The sequence below is a fragment of the Leptopilina boulardi genome, unplaced genomic scaffold (assembly GCF_019393585.1).
Source record: "Leptopilina boulardi isolate dan_hultmark-lab unplaced genomic scaffold, ZJU_Lbou_2.1 LbouV2_305, whole genome shotgun sequence".
Lineage (NCBI taxonomy): Eukaryota > Metazoa > Arthropoda > Insecta > Hymenoptera > Figitidae > Leptopilina > Leptopilina boulardi.
In genome coordinates this window covers 1,109,462-1,121,727 of record NW_026137869.1, presented here as the reverse complement: position 1 = coordinate 1,121,727, position 12,266 = coordinate 1,109,462, and the positions used below count along the sequence as shown (strand labels likewise).

The 12,266-nt window shown below is 29.7% G+C and overlaps 1 protein-coding gene across 7 annotated transcripts in view; it reads right to left on the bottom strand.

The window, feature by feature from the left end:
- Positions 1-12,266, bottom strand: part of LOC127283019 (transcription factor collier) — a 119,553-nt gene that overhangs the window by 87,523 nt on the left and 19,764 nt on the right. For all 7 annotated transcript variants that reach the window (XR_007843281.1, XR_007843282.1, XR_007843284.1 and 4 more), the window contains exon 4: positions 11,344-11,399. Coding sequence is in view for 3 of the 7 variants with exons in the window: in XM_051307659.1 (XP_051163616.1) it covers positions 11,344-11,399 (56 nt within the window). In the remaining 4 variants the exon portion in view is untranslated. The remainder of the gene's footprint in view (positions 1-11,343; positions 11,400-12,266) is intronic.

Sequence of the window (12,266 nt, the reverse complement as noted above, 5' to 3'; positions counted from 1 at the left end):
CAGGGAAGTGAAACGTTTTAAAAAGAGATTTAAAAGCAGTTATATGTGAAGTAGTCCTGTAACTTGCTCCTTCGAGTTAGTACAGAAAGTCTTTTGGTCCCCGAAGAGGTTCTCCGTGTGTCCCTAGACAAATCTCTTGCTCACTTCCACCGAATAACCTGTAGTTACAGTATCCCAAGTCGCAGATGAGAAACTCTATATATATATATATATATATATATATAGAAGAGGGTAAAAGCAAGCACGTCAGTTGGCGTGTCCTGGGGGTGCGACCAGTCAGTATCAGTCCCGCGGGGGCCTTTCTTCGCGCAATACCATCAAGTCCCACCAGGAAACGCACTCTTTACCCTCTCCCGCACTTCCGATTCCCACGGGAATTACATGCCAAGGACTAATAGCGAATTGATCTCAAAACCTGTTTCTTTCTTTTGATTATACGAATTAGATATAGAGACAAAACAAAATTTGTGAAATTAAAAAAAAAAAAAAGAAAAGAAATGAATTTTTAGATTATATTCTCTTGAATTTGTACCTCATTCGAGGGAGATAGAGAAAGAAGGAGAAAAAGGAAGAAAAAAAGAAAGAACAAAAAAAGAAGGAAAGAAATAAGAAAGAAATAAAGAAAAAAAGAAGGAGGGAAAGAAAACAAAAAAGAAAGAAATACATTTTTCCAGTAAAATTGGAATACCTTATTTCATTAATTGCTAGTAAAGATAAATCAGAAAGTCACCGTGGCTTCGTGGTAACGTACAGTAACGTCAGCAAGGTCCTGGGGTTCGATTCCCGTTACGGGAGAAAATTTTAATTTGTACATTTAAGTATTATATTTACAGTAATTGTTCATTAGTCCTAACCCTATCAAAAATTGACTACTGGCACAGTACTGTCGCGATACAAATACCAGTACTGAGCCAGTACCTCTACAAATTTCTAGTAGGAAAGTCAAAAAAGTCTGGTAAAAATCGAAAAAGGAACTCCATTTCTCAAATTGATAGTAAAAATAAATCGACAAGTCACCGTGGCTCCGTGGTAACGTACAGTAGCGTCAGCAAGGTCCTGGGTTCGATTCCCGTTACGGGAGAAAATTTTAATTCGTACATTTAAGTATTATATGTACAGTAATTGTTCATTAGTCCTAACCCTATCAAAAATTGACTACTGGCACAGTACTGTCGCGATACAAATACCAGTACTGAGCCAGTAGTACCTCTACAAATTTCTAGTAGGAAAATCAAAAAAGTCTGGTAAAAATCAAAATAGGAACTTCATTTCTCAAATTGATAGTAAAAATAAATCGACAAGTCACCGTGGCTCCGTGGTAACGTACAATAGTGTCTGTATAAGGTCCTCGGTTCGATCCCCGACGCGTGCGAAAAATTTTAATACTTAGATAATACGTACTGACGCGGTTACTAGTACCACTACTTGTCCATTAGTGAATTCCGACAATTTCCAGGAAGGCAGTATTTAAAAAGTGGTAAAATCTAAATAAATAATAAAAAAATAAAAAAAAATAAATAAATAAAACACCTACTAAATAAAATAATAAATAAAATCCTTGAAAATTATCCAGTATTCTAGATTTTGACCAGAATAACTGGCGAGATAATTCTGACCAGTCACTCCAAAAGCAGAGCGTTACATTTTCAATCAAAAACTAACCAGATTTCCTATCCAGCCACTGGCCAGTATCTAAAAACTAAGTTGGCTAATACCGAATTAAAATTTCTACCTGGAAAATAGAGACAGAATGACACAGGGACGAGAGGATCATTGCGAATTATCAGAGAGAACGACTCCTGATTGGATCCGGTTCTTGCTGTCTTCTTGGACTTTTTTTTTCATCTCCTTTTTTTTTAAAGTTCGTTATATACCTTGGCCGTCATAACTGGTTTCAATTATCGATATCGCTTTGCACTAAATCATCTCGCAGCTGACATCCTTGTTTGACTTTGCATTGTGGATTGTATAATAGATATCCATATAAACTTTTTTTTTTTTTTTTTTTTTTTTGTTCTTGTCGGATTATTGGAACTTTGATTGAATCTTAAGGATGCAATATATATGTATTGCATATATGCGCAATATTGTTCGACGCAGGTGATCTTCGAAAAATATACAAAAGTTTGAAAAAGCAAATGACTTTTTTTCATGATGGCGCTCGAGACATACAGATACATACACACATACACATACACAAAATTCCATCTCTCCGGGAACTTATTAAGAAATTATTTCCAGATTCCCATTAGAAATTCAAGTTCCCCTTTTCTTCCTGTCGTGTCGCGTAGTTTTTAACAAGCAGGAGATGCCGCTGCATTCAAGACGATTTTTATCTTCTTACAATATACCTATATATACTTATTCTTGATGCAAAGACATATATATATATATATTGGAAATATGTGTTTTCTTATTATTGACAATCAGTGGGAAACTGTATAATCAACGTAATTGTTAATCCTTTCTGGATTTATGTCAATTTTTTTGATTTTTTAAAATTTCTTTTTCTTTTTTTAATTTTTTGTAATTTTTTTCCACTAGTAGTAAAAGAACGTTTCAGTTACACAATTTATTGAATTACAGTAGTAAAATTCAAGGGATAAATTTTAAAATCTAATATCAGTAGTAAAAATAGTTTTAGTCAGACAAAAAAAGTTAAAAATTGACATAAATTAAAAATAAGTAGTGAAGGTTTGTTTCAGTCAGACAAAAATTTCTTTTATTAGTATAGAAGAAAACTAGTTTCAATTAGACAAAATTCAATTCTATCAGTCCTACAATTTTCGTTATACATTTCCTACATTTTTTTCATACATCGTTACATCAGTAGAAAAAGTGAATCGCACTCAGACATATCGAAAACTATAAACAATTTTAAAAAAAATTGTCTCATCGAAATTTTTTTCTTTTTTTTTTGCATCTCGAAGAAACAATCTCTTAGCTATATGTTAATATTTGTTATACATAGAAAAAATAAAAGTTTCTTATAGTTTTGTTTTTCATGAAAAATAGCGACCTATCTTTTATCAGAGAAATGAAATCATTTATCAGAGACATATCGCTCATCGTCAAAGTAAACATATATATATATATATGTGCGATTATCATATGACTGAATCACATTTTATTACATGCTGTTAAGGAAAATTGTAAAGAACCGTGGAAATAAAATGCGAGTATCATATATATATATAGAGAGCTTGGAAGAAAGATGAAGGGGGTCAGAGAGGGGAAGTTGAGAAGGACCAAGATAAATTCCAAGATAGTCATTCAAATCTGCCTGTAATGATTTCCATCCCGAATCGATTTCAAAAGTCCCATGGGAATCTCGTGTATTGGGGAGAGTGCGACCCTCTATAGTATATATATAGTACTGATGAACAACACATATACACAATGTCAACCCTCACACCCTCGTTACTTTTATGGGTGAGCTGCATTGCGAGGGTTGCAACCTCTTTCTCTCGTTCTTATCTATCCAAGGATTAACTTATCTTGGGCTTATTATTTTCTTAATCTACGTTTAAATACTCATATTTTAGTATTAGCCTCGCTCATGATCGATATTATGTCCTTCTATTGTTGATGACTTTCACTTTGTTTTCTTTCTTTTTTTTTTTGCATTATATTTTTCAATTTATTACTCTGCAAATTTAAATTAGTAAACATTCTTTTACTTATTCAAATTAGTAGAAATTTTTACTAATTTTTAGTAAAATATTATTACTATTTGATTTAGTATTTTTTTTACTCAAATCTGAATTAGTAAAAATGTTTACTAATTTAAATTAATGACTTACTTTTTGCTTCTGAATTAGTTAAATTTTACTAATTGTTAGTCAAAGTTACTAATAGTTAGTAAAATTTTACTAATTTAGAAGCAAAAAGTTAGTTACTAATTCAAATAAGTAAACATTTTTACTAATTCAAATTTAGAGAGTAAGTTGTAGTCAAAACTGACTTAAAATTAGTAGAAATTTTTACTAATTTTTAGTAAAATACTAGCAGTAACATTTAGCAATATTTTTTACTAAAGTTTTAGTAAAAAATAATTAAAAATTATTGACAAATTTTACTAATTTTTTTTTGTAGTAAAATATTAGCAGTACATTTAGTAATATTATTAGTAGTAATAAGAAATTTCTACTAGGTTTTAGTAAAATATTAATAGTAATAATTTTTTTTTTACTAAAGTTTTTGGTGAAAAAGGAGTAAATTTTTTTTAGAAATTTTCACGAATTTTTAGTAAAATATTATTACTATTTGATTTAGTATTTTTTTTACTCAAATCTGAATTAGTAAAAATGTTTACTAATTTAAATTAATGACTTACTTTTTGCTTCTGAATTAGTTAAATTTTACTAATTGTTAGTCAAAGTTACTAATAGTTAGTAAAATTTTACTAATTTAGAAGCAAAAAGTTAGTTACTAATTCAAATTAGTAAACATTTTTACTAATTCAAATTTAGAGAGTAAGTTGTAGTCAAAACTGACTTAAAATTATTAGAAATTTTTACTAATTTTTAGTAAAATACTATCAGTAACATTTAGCAATATTTTTTACTACTAAAGTTTTAGTAAAAAATAATTAAAAATTATTGACATACTAATTTTTTTTCTAGTAAAATATTAGCAGTACATTTAGTAATATTATTAGTAGTAATAAGAAATTTCTACTAGGTTTTAGTAAAATATTAATAGTAATAATTTTTTTTTACTAAAGTTTTTGGTGAAAAAGGAGTAAATTTTTTTAGAAATTTTCACGAATTTTTTAGTAAAATATTATTACTATTTGATTTAGTATTTTTTTTACTCACTCACTAAATCTGAATTAGTAAAAATGTTTACTAATTTAAATTAATGACTTACTTTTTGCTTTAGAATTAGTTAAATTTTACTAATTGTTAGTAAAAGTTACTAATAGTTAGTAAAATTTTACTAATTCAGAAGCAAAAAGTTAGTTACTAATTCAAATTAGTAAACATTTTTACTTTACAGAGTAAGTTGTAGTCAAAACTGACTGAAAATTAGCAGAAATTTTTACTAATTTAAATATTAGTCAACAAATTCTTCTTCACTACAGCAATGAAAGATTTCTACTATTTTAAGGAAACATATCGATGGGCCACATAAAGATTTTTTTCCCGTGTATTATATATTATTATATTATTTATAAAAAGTCACAAAGGATGAAAAAAAAATAAGATGAAGAGATTTTTTTTTTGTCATTTGAATGAGCCGCGCGCGGTTGTAGAAAATGATCAAGTATTCGAGATTGTTTAAGCTTAATGCAAGCTCGTTCATGGGTGCGTGTTGGGGTTGAAACTTGAAAGTAGGAAGAGCTTATAACGGGCTTGCGAGTTAGTTACAATTTCCTGTTGTTCATTCATTTAAAATAACGGCGCGGCGCAGCACGAATCCCAACCCCCCCCCCCTTCCTCTCTCTCTCTCAACCCCTCTGTACCCTTTCACTCCCCTCCCCCTCCCTTTGACCCGCACCTCGAACCGTAAATGTTTTCCCGGAACTAATTAGCATTTAGCATTTTTAATCCGGTGAAAAAGCTCGCTCACGTGTACTTGTTCCAGTTCGTTAGAAATGGTTTTGGCATTAGCGTGATTCACGATGCTCGCGTCTTTTCCAAATTAAAATATTTACCTTTTCAATATATGTATATAAAAAAAGCTCTTTATAATTTACAAAAAATTTTTTTTTTTTTATTAAAAATAATTTTTTTTTTATTTATTATACAATTATTTTTAAATTATTTAAAATCCAATTATAGTCAGACATTAATTTTTTTAAAAAAATGACTGTTTTGAGAAAAATATATTCAAAAAAAAAATGTAATATCTCACAATCAGTAAATGAATTATATGATATTATAAGGTAAGGGAAAATGTTCCCATTAGACCATATGTGATATTTTATATTATATATATATATATATATCTGTGGTAGATATAAAATAAGTTGCGTATGAAGAAGAAAAGGGTCGAATAATAATACAGAGAAGGAAATTGGAGAAAATCTTAAAGGTCGAATGATTTCGATTTGAGAAAGTAAGAGAGCTTCCGTTCTTGTAAGCCAATTATTGCGAATTTATAACCAAAAGAACCTCATTCAAACTATACATATATATATAGGAGTGCATTTTCCAAATCGGGCAAGAATCAGCACACGATTTACATGGCTGTTATAAAACTCGTATTTAGACTCGTAAAACTCACACTGGATTTTATATTATTTGTACATATATATATAAGTGTCCGAGTTTCTGTGTGTAAAGGTGTTTTTCAATAGTCGATTCCTATCAGAATTCGTTCTTGCTCGCGCGAATACAATACAAATTTATATCGACTTTTTGTGGTTTATATCACACTATGCACACGATACACCCGATGACACTTGCGATTTTTCGAGAACAATGCCATAATAAAGAAATGCTTATATATAAATATATATTCTTTACGTTGCGTTACTTTCCTAATAATAGTAACGCGTTACTGTTACTTATTGAATAAAAAAATTGAATCGTATTATAATTATTTGGACAATTAAGTTTTAATAGGAGATTTTTTTTCTATCAAATTTGTATGTTATTGTACAGTTTGGTAAAAGAAAGAATTGTAGAGTACACGTACAGTAATGTACAGTAGAGAACAATAATGTACAGTAGAATACAAAAACGTACAGTATAGTACAGTACAATAATGTTTAGTAAATTACACAATAGCGGAATAAATAAGATAACAGTAAAATAATATTGATTATTATTATTTTTATTAATATTATTATTATTATTATTATTATTATTATTATTTACTGTTCTCTCATTTACTGTACTATAGTGTAATTTACTATACTTTATTGTACTGTACTAAACTGTACGTTATTGTATTCTACTCTACATTATTGTAGTTTACTGTACAGAAAAGTATAGAACAGTACAGTACAGAACAGTAATGTAAAGTACAATGTATTACAGTAAAGTACAGTATAGTACAGTAAAGTACAGTAAAGTACAGTAAAGTACAGTAAAGTACAGTAAAGTACAGTAAAGTACAGTAAAGTACAGTAAAGTACAGTAAAGTACAGTAAAGTACAGTAAAGTACAGTAAAGTACAGTAAAGTACAGTAAAGTACAGTAAAGTACAGTAAAGTACAGTAAAGTACAGCAAAGAACAATAAAATACAGTAAAGTAAAATAAAGAACAGTAAAGTACAGTAGAATACAGTAAAGTATAGTATAGAACTGTAAAATACAGTAAAACTAAAAGTAGAATACAATAGGGCCCAGTACTGTGAAGTAAATAACAGTGTAGAATAGTAAAGTAAAGTGTAAAATACAAGAAAGTATAGTATAATACACTAAAGTGCAGTATAGAAGAGTACAGTACGATCCAGTAAAATACAGAATAGTACTGTCAGTAACAGTAAAGTACAATAGAATACAATAAAGTAAATTACAGTAAAGTATAATAAAGTAGAGTATAGTACTGTAAATTATAGTAAAGTACATTAATGTACAGTAAAGTAGAGTAAAGTAGTATAAAGTACAATACAGTACTGTAAATAATAATAGAGTAATGTAAAGTATAGTAGAGTAAAATAAAGTAAAGCAGAATAAATTAAAGTACAGTTATGTCCAGTAAAGTAAAATAAAGTAAAGTAAAGTATTGTATACTTCTGTAAATAATAGAAAAGTACTGTAAAGTAGAATAAAGTAAGGTACAGTAGAGTACACTAAAGTACAATAAAGTAGAGTAAAATAAAGCACAGTAGAATGAAGAAAAGTACAGTTTAGTTTGGTAAATAATAGTAAAGTACAGTAATATAGAGTAAAATACAGTTAAGTACAGTACGATACATTAATGTAGAGTAAAGTAGAGTAATGTAGTGTAAATTACAGTAGAGTACAATAGAGTAGAGTAAAATAAAGCGCAGTAGATTGAAGAAAAGTACAGTTTAGTTTTTTAAATAATAGTGAAGTACAGTAATGTAGAGTAAAATACAGTTAAGTACAGTACGATACATTAATGTAGAGTAAAGCAGAGTAATGTAGTGTAAATTACAGTAGAGTACAATAGAGTACAGTAAAGTAGAGTAATGTAGAATGAAGTAAAGTACAGTATTGTAAATAATGGTAAAGTACAGTAATGTAGAGTAAAATACAGTACAGTACAGTATAGTACATTAATATACTATAAAGTAGAGTAATGTATTGTAAATTATAGTAAAGTATAGTAGAGTACAGTAAAGTAGAGTACAGTAAAGTAGAGTAATGTAGAATAACTAAAGTACAGTTTAGTATTGTAAATAATAGTAAAGTACAGTATAGTACATTAAAGTACAGTAAAGTAGAGTAACATAAAGTAAAGTAGAGTAAAATACAGTAAAGTACAGTCAAGTAAAAATTATATGTTTCGTGTATCGAAAATTTAATTGCCTAATTCGACATTTTGTATATATGTATATCTATATAAGTGTAGATTTGAGAGGAAAACGAATCCAATTTGAGTTGACGCCGATTAATAAAAGGAATGGAACGCGAATAATCGTCGACCCGTCGTCTCTGCCTGTGCACAGCTACCACGGCTTAGTAATTTAATCAGCTAAAACTAACATCGTCTCTTCCTCCTCCTACCCTCCCTCTCTCTCTCTCCCTCCCACCCTTCTTTTGTAACCTAGCTCCGTTACAAACCAACCCCAAGATGATTTAATCTTGCTAAAACGGTCGCGCTTACCTATAGGCACTTACCTATAGGCCATTGTAGAGTTCACGACGCGATACAAAATAATTTCAGAAAGTAGGTAACGTCTACTATTTTAAACAAGTACTTGTCACGCGACGATCGCTTATATATATATTTTGTTCTTCAACCATCATTACTTTAATATTAAAAAAAAATCATATCCATAAACTTGTTATCTAAATTGAATTTTATTTTTATTCGATATTTATTTATTATAAATCTAATGCAATCACTATACTGGCGGAGTACTGGTGTATCGTGCCACTCTCTAAATCTGAATCAGTGAAAATTTCGCTGATTTTCTCAGTGACAAAGATTTTCACTGAGAATCAGCGACTATCACTGACGAAACAGTGACTTTACTGAAGTTGCTTCTGCGCCGACGCAGTAAATTTCAGAGCGTCATTTGGTGCAAGAGAAATCTGGGCAAGTTAGGTTAAAAGTTATATCAACATTTGCGTTTTTTAAGCGAAAAAATTGTTTAAATACTTAGTAAGTACATATTATACACTATTATTTACCTTCTGGATCATAAGTTCATATACAGTAGTTGAATTTATATCAAAATTTGATCAAAGATTACTTTGGTTTATACAGTGTTATTTTTAACTATTTTATAATAAATTTAACAAAATACGTAATGATTATAATTAATTAATTAAATTTTCTTTGTTTTATAGATGGTTTCGATTATATAAAATTCATAAATTGTTCAAATTATCATTTGAAAACTAATTCGTTTTCGTTTGACACGAAACATAACCTCACTTATATTTTTCATGCGATATTAATATTTATCACTATTTTTGCGCATAATTTTAACTATACCGACAATTGATTTTCCCTTTAATTACTTCTGCTTTGTATTTTGTAGATTACACTTTTACTCGGAATCAGCAATAATTTCAATAAGATGGATTTATCGAATATATCTATACATTGCCCTTAGAATTGTACACCAAGTTAAGGGACAATAATATTCCAGAGGAAATATTTCAAATTTTAGAAGGTTTGTGTAAAAAGATTTTAGTTAAATCTTTTTACACAAACCTTCTAAAATTTGAAATTTTCTATAATTTCATTGAAAATTATGTTTATGATCTTCACACGGGAACTCGCAGTGTAGTTACATCGATGCACATCAATGTGTGCAACGTTATCAACGAAGAATCGTCAAATTAGTTTTATAGTTTATCAAACAAGTCATTGAAACTTCGATTAATGTGTTTTCTATTTATTTTCAATGGATGTTTCATTTTTTATAATTTTGTGTTTTTATTCTACGTTTTAAACTTACGTTTTCCTAATATTAATTTACGAATAATTACTAAATAATGTTCAGTTTTCCTAATTGATGTACGTGTTTCAATAAATATAATATTTTTCATTAAACTAATATTTTATCTTTTGACACAGAAAAAACTAAGAAATATTTAATTCACTGAAAAATCAGTGAAAAACTACTAATTAGATCAGCGAACTTTCACTGTTTAAATCAGTGAAATAATTCCTCGCTGATTGAAACAGTGAAATTCCACTGATTCCCAGTGGTATACTTATAGCTATTTCAATCAGTGACTATTCACTGAGAATCAGTGGGATTTCGCTGATTCAGATTTAGAGAGCAGTACGAAAAAATTAATTTTAAAAAAGAAATCCGCTACAATTTTTTTAGCTGAAAATAATTTTCTACAATTAAATAAAGGGAAGCATAATCCCTTTAAAAAAAAAACCTGTAATATTTGGTAGGGCTTTATGTATCAAAACAAAGATAATTCTAAGGTTTTATGGAAATGTGACTTAGTTATATAATATAACTGTATGTATATATAGAGAAACGTCTTTGTATGAAAATGATTATAGTAGGTGCGAATGTGAAGTTGCCGCACAGTAAAATGAGAGAGAGAGTGAGAGGACTGAAAAAACCACCCTTTGCTAGACATAAAGTCCTTATCCAAACTCGTAATCTGTCGGCGTATTTGCGTTTGCTCGAAGGTTATGATCCTTCTTAGGGTGCTATCGTCGCGTCAGGATCTCCTCTCCCCCCCGTTCTCTTTCTCCCTCTCTCTCTCTCTCTCTCACTCCATATCCTTTTGAATTGAGTACGGGACATGAGGAAGGATGGGTGGTGAACACGTGGTTCCTGTATACGTATACATTGAGGGTTCGCCACGTGGCGCAGATAACGGGACGCTACAGCCGCGCATTGCTGGTATTCCTGGGGGTTTGAAATCAACCCCCCGGAAAATTAAGTGCTTGTACGAACGACGATAAGGCCACTTTAGCGAGCATGCGCGACACCAACCATAAGCGCGATTTGTTCTCAGTGCGCGCTCAACCGGAAGTTACCCTTGAGCTGAGTGGTATAATGGTGCTGGTGGTGGAGAGTATGGAGGCTTACAATTTCAAAAACATAATTGTAAACAAAAATAGGAGAATATTCATCCCCTTTTTGTGGTTTAAGATTAGATTTCTGTATAGAGAGAGAGAGAGAGAGAGAGAGTCATAATTCTTCAGAATTTATCGCTTTTTTTGTTTGTAGATAAAATAATAAATAATAGAGAATAATTAAAAGTTGATTCTTACCTGTTTTGTTACAGAATCTATCAGCCTCACGAAGATATCCTGTTCTTGTCTGACACCTGCAACAAAAAATTTGTGTTATCAATTTCTTTTGCTAATTTCTTTCTTCCTTTCGCTATAATTTTAATTGTTTTCAAATAGAATAATAACTTAATGGTATTAACCATTAAAAAAAACTTAAAATTTACAAGTTTTTGCTATTCTAGGGAAATATATCGCTGTTCCAGAGAAACTTATTGCTATTACAGGTAAAGATTTTTTTACGTGAAGTATAGTAAAGTACAGAATAGTATAGTAAAGTACCTTAGAGTACAGTAAAGTACCGTAAAGTATAGTACAGTACCTAAAGTACAGTAAAGTACAGTAATGTACAGTAAAGTAATGTAAGGTACAGTAGAGTACATTACAGTAAAGTAATGTAAAGTACAGTACATTACAGTAATGTATAGTAAAGTACAGCAAAGTACAGTAAAGTACAGTAAAGTCAGTAACGTATAGTAAAGTACAGTACAGTATAGTAAAATAATGTAAGGTACAGTAGAGTACTTTACAGTTAAGTACAGTAAAGTCAGTAACGTATAGTACAGTACAGTATAGTAAAATAATTTAAGGTACATTAGAGTAAATTAAAGTACAGTTAAATACAGTATAGTAAAGTAATGTAAGGTACAGTATAGTACATTAAAGTACAGTTAAATACAGTATAGTATAGTAAAGTAATGTAAGGTACAGTAGAGTACATTAAAGTACAGTTAAATACAGTATAGTATAGTAAAGTAATGTAAGGTACAGTAGAGTACATTAAAGTACAGTTAAATACAGTATAGTATAGTAAAGTATCTAAGAGTACAGTAAAGTACCGTATAGTATAGTAAAGTACCTAAAGTACAGTAAAGCGCAGCAAAGTACAGTAAAATGATGTAAGA